The 12,722-nt window shown below is 55.5% G+C and overlaps 2 protein-coding genes across 8 annotated transcripts in view; one reads left to right on the top strand and one right to left on the bottom strand.

Moving 5' to 3' along the window:
* Positions 1 to 4,892, top strand: part of EPHX1 (epoxide hydrolase 1) — a 40,885-nt gene extending 35,993 nt beyond the window's left edge. For all 7 annotated transcript variants that reach the window (XM_006157259.3, XM_006157264.3, XM_006157262.3 and 4 more), the window contains 3 exons: positions 357 to 465; positions 3,877 to 4,002; positions 4,521 to 4,892. In XM_006157259.3, coding sequence (XP_006157321.1) covers positions 357 to 465; positions 3,877 to 4,002; positions 4,521 to 4,722 — 437 coding nt within the window. In that variant the 3' untranslated portion in view covers positions 4,723 to 4,892. The remainder of the gene's footprint in view (positions 1 to 356; positions 466 to 3,876; positions 4,003 to 4,520) is intronic.
* A 567-nt stretch (positions 4,893 to 5,459) lies between these two features.
* The window catches only part of TMEM63A (transmembrane protein 63A), a gene marked incomplete in the record, with an annotated part of 46,034 nt that continues 38,771 nt past the window's right edge, over positions 5,460 to 12,722 (bottom strand). The window contains 6 exon segments of the mRNA XM_027775235.1: positions 5,460 to 6,372; positions 7,858 to 7,914; positions 8,326 to 8,441; positions 9,187 to 9,354; positions 11,645 to 11,750; positions 12,623 to 12,704. Coding sequence (XP_027631036.1) covers positions 6,208 to 6,372; positions 7,858 to 7,914; positions 8,326 to 8,441; positions 9,187 to 9,354; positions 11,645 to 11,750; positions 12,623 to 12,704 — 694 coding nt within the window.

The raw sequence follows: 12,722 nt of genomic DNA, 5'->3' as shown, positions 1-12,722 counted from the left end.
TCTCCTCCATTCTCCTCTCGGGATCTTGGGCACGCACACACACACGCCTGGCGTGAGTTTTAAGCCACCGGGTCCGGAATGCAAACCACAGTGGACTACGTGGGAGTCCAGCGACATAGCCATTACGCTAACTGCTGGTTCCCGCAAATTGGTGGCTTCTATAGTTATCAGATGAGGATGCTGAGGCCGAGGGTTCAGGAAGTCAGTCCATGAGCGCCCCCAGAGCTAAGGCAGGGCTGCTCTCAGGCCTGGGCTTCCTGCCCATGTTGCTGCTCTGTGGAGCCAACACCGCCCTTCAGTCCTCTTGGCCAGCTCCCTGTCCCCAGGCCTGAGGCCCTCCCTTCTCTCTCCACCAGGCTGTGCTCTGAATGACTCTCCCGTGGGACTGGCGGCCTATATTCTAGAGAAGTTTTCTACATGGACCAACTCTGATTTCCGCAGCCTGGAGGATGGAGGCCTGGAGAGGTGAGGCCCCCCGCCTGCCCCTGTTCTTAGGACCCTGCACCCTGCAGCCACGTGCAGCCCACACCAGCTCTGTACCCTCATCCCTGGGTCTTGTGCACGGGGTGGCTAGCAAGTCTAGTTTTTGCTTTCCCACTATCCTCCCTCCTCTGTGACCAGTTTGAATGAGGAGCCCAGTGGCTTGGTCTGAGCCTCACAGTGGGGTGGTCAGGAATAGGCTGCAGGGCGCTCTCCCCCATTCAGTCGCTAATAACAGAATACTTGAAACTGGGTGATTACTACAAATAGAGGGTCATTTGACTTACAGCTTAGAGGTCAGAGGTCTAGGGGCTGCATCTGGTGAAGGTTGTCTTGCTGCGGGTAACAGCAGAGGGCAAGAGTGCGTGTGTCTGTCCCTGTCTCCATCTCCTTCCTCTCCTTATAAACCCACCAGGCTTCAATCGTGGGATGGCCTTACCCTAACCTCCTCCCGAAGACCCCTTTCAGCACCAGAGTGGGTTAAGTTTCCATCCTCTTCACTCTATCACCACCAACTCTTACTACGCGTGTTTTGAGAGGACATATTCGAGTGTAGCAACGGCTCTGCTGCCCATGCACCCTCCACTGAACGGCCCTCCTGGCATCAGGGAGGCCGGAGGGCCGCGACTGCCCCGTATTGCCAAGAGCAGCCAGGGCTGCTCCTCCCGAATCCCTGGGGAGCTGGCATCAGGACCACATGACTGTTTAGTGGACACCAATCCCAGAAGGTGGCTGCAGGAAGGCTGAAAAGGCTGTCACATCTCCAGAGGCTGTGGCCTTTACAGCACATGACTTCCAGCTCCCTGGCCTGGCCCGGGCTTCGACGAGGTCAGCTCTGACCGCCTTCTCCAGGGCTCATCCCTTTCTTTATTCCATTGGTGACCCACAGAGCACCAGACACAGATGGGGAGTGGAGGGTGAATGGAGACCAGATGCCACCTTGGGCGTGGGAACACTATGCGGGCCGTGCTCCAGCCCCAGTGCCTAGAGCTGGGCTGGGCTCTAGTAAGTGCTCAATAAATAGATGGCAAATGAATGACCTCTAAGGGTCATGCAAAGAACTGTGGGAATCCTCAGAAAGAAAAATTCACGTTGTCTAAGGGGCGGAGAGAGGATATGAATGGGAAGATGTATTTGATCTGGGCCTTGAAGGATGAGTAGGAGTTTACTATGTGGAGGAAGAGAATTTGGGCAAAGACAAAAGCAATAAAAATGCAAGATGTGCTTGGAAAGAGGGGTTTTTCCAGAAAGTGAAGCATGTACGTTGAGGCCAGACCAGGAACTCGTTTGTCTAGGCCTCAGCAAGCCCTTCAGGGATCTATGGCCCTACCCCTGCATTCAGAAAGACTCAGGATCAGCAGTCTATTAGGACTACCCTGGCAAGGGACCTGGCCCTGCTCCTCACACACAAATATCAGGGGCCAGATGTGAAGCCCTCGATGCCCACCACGATCCCTCCGGTAGCTCCTGCCCCAGCCACAGGGAGCGCCAAAGCTTTGAGCGGGGGACACAGCATCAGCTCTGGGTTCTCACACAGGCTGTGGAAACGGTGCCTGTAGTTTTCAAGCTGTGGTCAGAGTTGCCAGGGAGATGGAAGTCCTTAACTGAAAGTCAGCTCGGAGTTTACAGGTTGATTGTAATCGCTTAGTTTCAATTGACTGGTTTTCATTTGTCATCAAAAGTGAATTTAAAGGATGACCACTTTCTCTGTGTCCCTACTCCACGCTGCTGTTACTGTAGCTTCAGAACTGCAGAGGAGGGAGTAAGGATAAGAATATGTTCCCAAGGGGCCGGGAGGTGGCGTGGTGGTGAAGGGCACTGGACTCCCACGTGCTCAACCAAGGTTCAAGTCCTAGACCAATGGCTTGAAAATCATGCTGGGCTTGTGATTTGTGGGACCCAGTGTGACCGTCCTCCCTGGGTGGTGACCTCTCGCTCTCTCTCTGTCTCTCTGCGGTAAGTGCACGTGCGCTATGCACTATGGCAAATAAACAAAAAAAACTTAAAAACAAAAAATAATGTGATTCTGGGGATACAGATACAATGAACTAGGCACTTCCATATAGCTGAAGTAAACAAGGGAATTCAGCAAACTGGCTGTTTTCTTTCCTTTTCTTTTTTTGGGGAGAAGTTTTTTGCTATAGGGTGCATGTGCTCGCCAGAGAGTCAGAAAGAGAGAAATCACCCCCCAGGGGGGATGGCCACACCGCAATCCCTTCTCCTCCATTCTCCTCTCGGGATCTTGGGCACGCACGCACACGTGCCTGGCATGAGTTTAAGCCACCAGGTCTGGGATTCAAACTGCGGTCAACCACATGGGAGTCCAGCGATGTACCAACTACTGGTCCCCAAATTGGCCATTTTCAGTGAATTGGTTTCGGATAAATCAACTAGCTGCCCCAGAGCTGAGGGACCAGGCAGGAGGCCAGTACGTGTTCTCTAATTCTGGCAGCGATGACAGGAGCAGCAGGGATGAGGGGACCGGATGGAGGAACAGGAGCAGTCGGGGCTCTGTGGGACCGTGGGAGGGAGCTCCACAGTGACTCGTGTTTCTCACTCAGCTGCAGGGTGTTGGGGGTGCCATTCAGCAAGCCAGGGAATAGAGGAAGAGGGGAGCCTCTGTGTGTGCATGGGTGCACAAGAACATGTGGTTGTACACGTATCTGTGTGCCAGTCCACGTGTACACAAGTGTGTGTGGCTCCTGTTGGTCATGAACACATTGAATGGCAGGTGTGGCCGGATGTCCAGGTGGAAATTGCTGGGTAACTGGTGACTTGGCCCAGGCTGCAGGTGGAGTTGAAATATCTCCGCTCCAGCTGCTCTTGGTGGAGTTAGGAGTTAGTATTATAATGGGTCATTGAGAAAAGTCATGATGTATTTTTCTGTGTTTCTATGCAAAAATACATCATGACTTTTCTAGTGACCCAATATTTAGAGCCATGGGGTAGAGCTCCTCGTGAAAAATGTAGACAGCATCGTGCAGATGGGGGGAGGGCAGGGAAGGACTGTGGAGCTCAAGATGATAAAGAACGTGTGATCTGGATCCAGACCACCTGGGCTTGATTCCTAGGGTCTCCATTTACAGTAAAATGAAGATAATAGCACGTATGTCCCGTAGGTTGTTGAGAAGAATAACTGAATGAAATACGTGTAAGGAGTTTGGACTGTGGTGCCTTGTACGTAGTCAGCACTCTGCATTACCCGTCTTCATAGTAGCCAGTGACCCCAGGCCCAGCCTACCTGTAGCACGGGGATTAACCCCCCTCGTCTCAGTGAGGTCGGAAGAGGGAAGGCAGAGGGGCGGGACGTGGCACATGCACACAGCCTGAAGACTGTGGCTCTTTCCGTACGCCTGCATCCGGCACTGAGCGCGGGCCTCATGTTCTCTCCCCCAGGAAGTACTCCCTGGACGATCTACTGACCAACATCATGATCTACTGGACAACAGGCGCCATCGTCTCCTCCCAGCGCTTCTACAAGGAGAACCTGGGACAGGGCTTCATGGCCCACAAGCATGAGCAGTGAGCTTGGCTGAGCCTGGAGGGGCAGCTCTGGGGCTGGGAGCAGGGAGTGACCCAGTCTCAAACTCGGGAGGGCATGCGACGCTGGGATCAGTAAGCCGTGCCCATTCAGGGGGCCTTTGGATGAGAACAATGGAGGTTGAGGGTGTCTAGAGAAATCCCTATGCCTTTAGAACTGGCTTGTGGAGGGAATACCAGGCCTGGTGCCCAAATGTCCCTCAGGGCTCCCTCCAGCCAGGATGCTGCCTGAAGTGGCCCTGGTGGTCCTGGGATTTCCAGATCCCATATGGAGACCTCATGTGACAGCAAGTGGTAAGGGGACCAAAAAGTGGAGAGCTGGAGGCGGGTCACTGCCCCTGCCTAGGCGACCCTCTCAGCAAAGAGAGGACCCTCAGTGAGTTGGAACAGGGAGGAGGCCATAGATAAAACCTTTTCTTTATGGCTCTGTGTGGGTGGGCTAGCTGACCCCCCGAGCAGCGCAGGGCCACAGCCTCCCCTCTCATGGTTGTCCCCTACAGGTTGAAGGTCTACGTGCCCACCGGCTATGCTGCCTTCCCTTCTGAGCTGATACACTGCCCAGAAAAGTGGGTGCGGGGCAAGTACCCGAAGCTCATCTCCTATTCCTACATGGCCCGCGGGGGCCACTTCGCTGCCTTTGAGGAGCCGGAGCTGCTGGCCCAGGACATCCGCAAGTTCGTGGGGCTGCTGGGGCAGCAGTGAGCCCCGGGACACCCGTGCTCCCAGGCTTTGCTCGGGAAGAAGCCCTTGAGAGGAAGGAGCTCGCTTCTGTCCCCGCCCACGCTCGTCCTCCGTCCTCCACGCTCGCCCCCACCCCACCCCACACATACCGTGTTGAGCAACATGGCTTTGATAATAAATGATTTCACGTTGTTGTTGTTAGATTTTTGCTCTAGGGCATGTGGGCTTGCCAGAGAGACAGAAACAGAGAGAAAGTGAGAAATCACTCCCTCCGGAATGGCTACCCACAAGCCCTGCTCTTCCATTCTGCTCTCTAAATTTTGGGCACACAAGGACATACAAGATTCAAGCCAGGGTCAGGACTCCAACCTATTGGGGTGGAGGGAGCCTCTGACTCTCTGCCCCATCCCACCTCTGCCCCACCAGCTGACTGGAGCCTCTGTCCCACACTGGAGGCAGTAGGAAGGAGGCTTCTTGAGCAAAAGTCCGACCAGCCTCCCAGCCTCAGCATCCCACCAAGAGGGAAAAAAACAAGGGGCTTTGCGTCCTTCTGGATGGGGTCACGTGTCAAAGGCAGTGGCCAGTCCTGTGCCAGGCCAGTCACCCTCCTGTTCCTCTCCTGTGCTCCCAGGAGGCCCTGAGCACTCGCCCTCCTATCCTGGAGCAGCTGACCAGTGAGGGGCTGGCCGCCCCGGAGCCGCCTGCGCAGAGCCCTGCCCACCAGCCGGCAGGGGGCGGGAGACATTGCATCTCAGCAGTGTGGTCCTATGGGCACTTTATTAGAGGTCCTCATTGTCCCTGCCTGCTGCTGGGTGACCCTGGCCCAGACAGCATCCCTGACAACGCAATACCAAAACAAAACCTTAAGGACAGGGTGGGAGGGCGAGTGCATAGCTGGGAAAGGCCTGTGCGGAACACACTGGCCATGGCTGGGCTGGGCCAGGGCAGGTGAATGAACACAAGGAGAGGGCGCTGGGCCCCATCTAGTCCCCGCGTCAGCCCTGGGACTGCTGCGGGCTCTTTGGTTATCAGCCGTGTGTGCCTACAGGGGCCAGGCAGTGTGTGGGTGCTCAGGAGGCAGTACCACTCCCCCCGACTGGTCCATTTCTATTACCCAATATAGTCTTCAGGGCTAATTGGCCTAGGGGCACAATTCCAGCAGGTGATCTTGGCTACAAACCACCAGGGACGGCATCCCAGCCACAGAGCTGGCAGCTCATGTAGGAGGGGGCCTGGGAACTGCACAGCCTCAGTGAGGGCGGGGAGCTGCACCTTCTCCCTTCACTGCTGCTGTTACCAGAAGAAGGGCCGCTGCCAGTGGCCCTCAGCTGGCAGGCCAACACTGCCCCTCAAACAGGGTCTGAGCTAGACGTGCCTGGCTCCATCTCTGCAGAGCAGAGAGACTTGAAACTGATGGAAAGAAGGCGTGAACTTGGTTGGGGCCGTGGTCAGCCAGTTCTCCTGTGGCTTCTCTGCTCCCAGGCTCTCCGGGCACTTTGCTCAGCCTCAGGCCTCCTGGTAGGCAGCAGCCATGCTGTCTGCTGGGCTCTGGACCAGGTGCTGCCCAGGGAGAGTCCCACTGATGTTGTGGATGGCACCATAGGTCTGCTGCTGCGGGGACAGGGCTGTCCTTTCCGAGGCCAAGCTGTTCAGAATCCGAGGCACATAGGGCTGTCAGCAAATGGGGGAGTTAGTGCTCAGTGTGCATGGGCATGAGGTTCCATACCACGTCCCCCCACTGCAGGACACATACCTGCTCATAAAGGACACAGACAAGGGGCTGGCATTTATTTGTATGGTGGTTAAGGCACTAGACTCCCACATGGCCAGCCTTGTTCAAGTCCTGAACCCAACAGCTTGAAAATCATGCCAGGTACATGTGCGTGCATGCCCCAAATCCCAAGAGAACAGAGAAGGGACTGTGGCATGGCCATCCCTACTGGGGAGTGATTTCTCACTTTTCCTCTCTCTCCCTCTCTCTGGTGACACACATGCTCAATGGCGAAAAAAAAAAAAAAAAACTTAAAAAAAAAAAAAAAGACAGACAAAATTACAACATTAATTTGGGATGTCAGAACCCAAAATATACCAACTGCGGAAGTTCCCAGCAGCCAGGGTAAAACAGAATCATTTGCACAGGTTCATATTATCACACAGAAGCAAGTGTCTCTGTTTCTCAGCGAAAAAAAAAAATTTCCCAGATCTGGATTCTAGGAGGACTTCTCACTTCATGTAGGCAACAAGTCTACGTCCATGGGTAGGCTTGGAATGCCATCGGCGGGACTTCCGGCATGTGGAAGCCATCTGTACCCTGCCTTTCCACCCAATCCCAGGCTCCCACCACTGGCCGAGGGCCCAGAGCCCTGCTCCACTCGTCCCCAGACCCAGGCTGAGAAGGACAGAGTTACACCATCCACCTGCACCTCCCTCCCTTTGCCTGGCTGAGCCACGGGTGTGTCTCTGGGTAATAAACCTTTCTGAGGACCTTTTCCCCTGGGGCTGACCAAGGACAGCCGCTGATAAGACGCTGACACCTGGGAGGCAGCCACTGGAAAGTACACTGCTTATGAGCTCGGCTGCTGTCCTAGCGTCGGGTCTGTCAGGAAGGCCACTGGGCTCTGCTCCTTAATCAGAGCCGAGCAGAGCACCCCAGGAGCAGGACCCCAGAAGCTGGAAGCAGGAGAATCAGGAGGGAAAGGAGGCCTGATGTCTTGAACACAGCACCTTCCCCCAAAGCAGGAGCCACATTCATTGATGGAATTCGACCCCCTCTTGGTGCCTAGTGGGGGACCTGCCACCGGCAGGGCTCTTGGTAAAGATCACCAGACCACAGGGCTTTACCGTGTTGCTTCACCAAAGCCCCAGACTCACTAGGCATTAAATCATTAAATATGAGAGGAGGACGGCGAGCGAGGAGCTGACACTAAGGGGGCCCGCGCGCATTGTAGCAAGGGTAAAACCTTCGCACGGGCTGCTGTGGCTTCAAATGCACAGGCCAAGCATCCAGGGGGATCGAGGGCCCTTCTCCATCAACGTGAATTCAGAAACATGCCTGTCACGTGACCAAGGCATTTCTGTCTTAGCAAGAAATGGTCAAAGCGTGTTTGCAGAGGCCCCTGAGGCCAGAGCAAGGAGGGGCGGCGAGCAGAGACGTACCGTGAATGGCGGAGGCACGTGGGCCTCGTTTCCTTTGTCGCTTGCTGATTCTTCTGTCTGCAGGTAACGGTAAAAACTTGCAATGACGAATAAAACTGATCTCCCCGAACTAACACCCTCTAAACAGACAGACTCCTAACACCCAGAATAATAGTACCAGCGAGCACCAAGCTCCCAGTGGCAGACCCCGAGAGGATGCGGGCGGGGGTGAGTGCAGGGAGCAGGGATGGCGGTGCAGGGAGGGAAGTCCCACATGGCAGCCAACTACCCACGCCTTTCCCAGGGGGAAAACAAAATCCTAAAACCCAGAGGAGGTGGTTACTGTGTTGATACGGGAAGGAAGAGGAGAGGGTAGAGGCGGTTACTGTGTTGATACGGGAAGGAAGAGGGGAGGGTAGAGTGGAGTGAGGAGACCTGACCACGTTTCCTCCAGGTCCTGGCCAGCAGGGGCAGGAGGGAGAGCCTTACCTTGTAGTTCAGAGGGCTGAGGTGCTTGAAGCACCCGAAGCAGGTGTAGGCCAGGCAGACCAGGATGGTGAGCAGCACGACCAGGAAGGTGAACAGGGTGGAGGGGGCCTTTATACCTGGGAGGGAAGGGGCAGCTTGGGGGAGGGTGGCGAGGGGCTGCTACCACCCTCCTCTGCACCTGGTGCAAGACCTGCAGGTGACTTCTCCCCCAGGCAGAATAAAAGAAAGGCCTAACCTCGCATCACTCCGGGAAAGGCCTAACCCATCCTTCAGTCTGGGCACTGTCTTCACAGCCAGGAGCACAGAGTGGCCCCATTGAATGACCAGCATCGTCCCTAGTCAGGGCTCGGGCTCTGGGATGCCCAGTCCATGGTAGTTTGCCAGCTCGCTCACCAGGTGTGTCCCCTCCAGTCTCCCGCCCTCGGGCTAGGGAGGACAGAGGGTACCCATGGCTGACTGGGGAGAGACCCGCATGGCTTCTGCCTTTCTCTTTTTCCCAAGAGTGTCAGTTTTCCCTCCTGCACGTCCCCACCTCCTTCCCGCTGCCAGGTGTGAGGACCTGGGCCCACCCGCAGCCGGCAAAGGATAAGCCGGATCAGCCCCATCACTTCTGGTCTGCTGCCCGGAGCTGATACAGGAGCTGTCTCCTCCACAGGAATGTCAGGGCAACGGGCCAGGCCTTGGCTGCTCTCGTGCAGGAGCTGGGCTGGCAGCACCAACCCAGCCAGCCCTCTCCCAGGGCACCAGGTTCTCACTGGCCCCCAGGGGATGCTATTAAAGAGTAAGGGATCTGACCGGCTGGTGCGGATGAGGGAATGTGAGGCCTGGAGCTGGTCCCCCCAGGTCCAAAGGGGCCCTCACCTAGGCGCAGGAAGGAGAAGAAGTAGAGCCAGAAGAGGCACAGGATGGGGGCTGCCAAGGCCTGGTTCACTGCGGCCAAGTGGATCCTCTTCTCCAACTTGGCTGGAAGGTAGGCGAAGTAGAGGTTGTGCCGGTCCACCAGGTGCTTGAGCAGGATGTAGATGAGGCCTGCAGAGGTGGGCTGTGAGCTGGAGACCCCGTTGAGATGCAGGGGTGCCTCTGCCCCTTCTCAGGAGAGCGAGGGCTGCTGTTTGACCACATGGACCCAAACTTGGGCAAAATGCACATCCCTCCCTCTCTCTCTTAGTCTCCCTCTTTCTCCCCGTCCTGGTTTCTGACCCCAAGGGCGTAATGGTGTCCTGGAACACGGAAATCCCAGGATCGTCTGGGGAAAGGCAGTTTCGCTCAGATACCCGGCCCCAAACTCTCCCTGGTCCTCCCCTCCCTCAGTCCTCCCACTCTCTTCTGCCCTCCTCCCACCCTGGCTGGCCTCCTGCCCACATCACAGGCCACAAACGCCCAAGGGTCGTACCCCAGGGGTGGCCCAGCAGGGGGCGCTACCTCTTCTATTATGCCAGGCTCTTATTTTTTAAATTGAACAAGGAAGTACACAGGGAAACTAAAACTTCTACCCCGCACTTCAGCTAGCACTGCCAACAGTGTCTTGGGTGTTCTCTTTCCTGCCAGCACCTTCCATATCCCTGCCAGTTCCTGATGTTTTTGGGGGTTTTTTTGTTTGTTTGTTTTTTCTTTTTTTGGAGAGGTTTTGGCTATAGGGCGCATGCGCTCGCCAGACAGAGAGAGACAGAGAGACAGAAAGCGAGAAATCACCCCCCAGGGGGGATGGCCATGCCGCAATCCCTTCTCCTCCATTCTCCTCTCGGGATCTTGGGCACGCATGCACACGCGCCCGGCGTGAGTTTAAGCCACCAGGTCCGGGACTCGAACCTCGGTCGGCCACGTGGGAGTCCAGCGACATAGCCATTACGCTAACTGCTGGTCCCCTGAGGTTTTATTTTAGTAGCCAAGACCTTGACCTTGGAAGCCAATAGTCCTAAGTTCGAATCCTGGATCTCTCCTTACAAACAACACATGAAGTTCTTCATCTGTGAAAGGGGCATAGGACAAGCCCTGCCCACAGGACTAGTGAGGATTAATCATGATAATCTACTTCGGGGGCAACAGCAGCTGGCCAGTGCCAGAGCATCCGTGTGACAGCTTTGATTGTTACCACTGCCGATGGCTTCCGTGCTGCTAGAGAACCAACCAAGAAAGCATGGTCAGGCCGCAGTGCAGCAGTAACACACTGGATCCACATGGGAAAGACCCAGAGTGCATCCTGGGACCTCCGCGGGTATGCTAGGCATTCACACACACGCATGCCCGTGAAAGCTGACTGAGACTGGGGCGTGGATCATGGCTTGGAGATCTTGTTGGGTGCTATCTCTTTGTCTCTATCTCTTTCTCATAGAAGAAATAAACAAGTGGGGCCAGCAGGTGGCATGGTGGCTAAGGGCGCTGGATTCCCACGTGGCCGAAACTGGTGGCTTGCTTTCCCCCTTTCCCTTTCTCTCTCTCTGGCCAAATTAAAAAGAATAATAATTATTATTATAATAAATGTCATTAAATAAATAAATCTTTTTTAAAAAGAAGAAATAAATGAATAAATTTTACAGATTTTTTTTTTGAGAGAGATTTTTGCTATAGGGCGCATGCACTCACTAGAGAGACAGAGAGACAGAAAGCAAGAAATCACCCCCTTCCCCCCGGGGGAATGGCCATGCCATAATTCCTTCTCCTGTGTTCTCCTCTCAGGATTTTGAGCACACATGCATATGCACCTGGTGTGACTTTTAAGCTGCTGGGTCCAGGCCTCGAACTGCAGTTGACAACATGGGAGTCCAGTGACATAAACATTATGCCATCTGCTGGACCCTAAATGAGTAAATTTTAAAGGAAGACAGAGCTACAGACAGATATGGCCAACTGGCAGAGAGCTTCAGACCAGAAGTCCTAAGAGAGGTCATAGCTGGGAGGCCAATAGAAGGAATTCATTTAGGAATGAAACAAGGGCTGGCCCTGAGCACATGGCTGACTGCAGTTAGATCCCCTGCCCTGCAGCTTGGGAAAACACGCCAGGCACCTGTATATGCATGCTCCAAATCCAGATGGACTGAAGGAATAGAGAGAAAAGGATTGCAGTGTGACCACACTCTCTCGGGAGGGGTGTGTGTGTGTGTGTGTGTGTGTGTGTCTGTGTGTGTGTGTGGCAAGCACATGCACTCTCTAGCAATAAAACAGAAAGATGAAAGTTGGTGTCACATGTGGTTCCTTGGCAGCTCGTGGTTCCTGTCTGCTCTGTGAGAGGTCCATAGTGCCCTGGCAGCGGCTGCCTGGAAGGCTGGGTGGAATGAGCTGTCCACGCACCTGAGACCAGTTCCAGGCAGGGCCCACTCACCGAATGGCGCGATGATGGGGCAGGTGATGCTGTAGGCCATGATGACGGTGAAGACGCACAGCATCCACGCATACATGGCTCCAAACTCGTACTCAAAGGCCTGGTTCTGCGAGGAGGAGGTAGAGAGGGGCTTGCAGGCTTGTTCCTCTGAGACAACCTGCCATGCACTGAGGCCGGGAGGCAGCGGAGAGCAGTGGGGAAGGGCTGGGCAGGAGCACGGCCACCCCGCCTCGAGTTCTCTTCCTCCACCAGCCTGTGCCGGCTCACCCAGAGCACACCCACTCCTCCCAAGGCCCTCAGGTTCAGTGATATGTGTTTTCTTAGTGTTTCCCTGGTCTTAACCACGTCTCCCCTAAAGGCCTGTGAGCCCCGAGAGGGCAGCGATGGCCTGAGCAGAGCTGTAGTGCCTCCCCACAGGCTGTGGTGTCAGACCCGACATCGGCTCTGCACCTCCCACCCTGGGCCAGCCTAGGTCACACCTGTAAAATGCGCACACTAGCAGGCCCATCTCATGGGGGCACTGATGACGAAAGGGACGCATGCAACCACTTCCTCCACCTCCTCTCCTGGCACCTACCTTGGCAAGGAGAGCACGAGAGAACCCCCACCCCCAGTTTCGGGAATCCTGGAGCAAGTGCCACAGCCCAAAATGCCTTTGACACATGTAGTGCTCCTGAGAGTGCAGACGAGGCCCGTGCCAGGCTAATTGTACATATGTGCTCACAAGACCAAACCGGTTAAAACTCGACATCTGCAAAACACTCCTCCAGCCCTTAGAGTGGAGGCTGGAGGCAGATGTGCAGCTCCCAGGCCGCTCCTCGGGCCTCCCGCTGACGGCAAAGCAGCCCTGGGTCCGTCTGAGAAGCCCTTGGCTCTATCCTGGGGCTAGCAGGCGGCTGGTAAAGTGGGGCGCAGTGGTGGTGAGAGGCCTGGCTGGGGTGAGTCTGGGACCCAGCCCTGCACCCCAGGACGTGGCACCTGCTTGACGTTCCTGCGGTCGGCAGCTGTCTTGGCCATGATCATACGGAAGGTATAGAGAATGAGGCCCGGCAGCCGCAGCCGCTCCCCGCCGGTTCCC

The sequence above is a fragment of the Tupaia chinensis genome, unplaced genomic scaffold (assembly GCF_000334495.1).
Source record: "Tupaia chinensis unplaced genomic scaffold, TupChi_1.0 Scaffold000532_1, whole genome shotgun sequence".
Taxonomy (NCBI): Eukaryota; Metazoa; Chordata; class Mammalia; order Scandentia; family Tupaiidae; genus Tupaia; species Tupaia belangeri.
The sequence above is the reverse complement of the archived record's forward strand: the minus strand, read 5'-3'. Positions and strand labels throughout refer to the sequence as shown.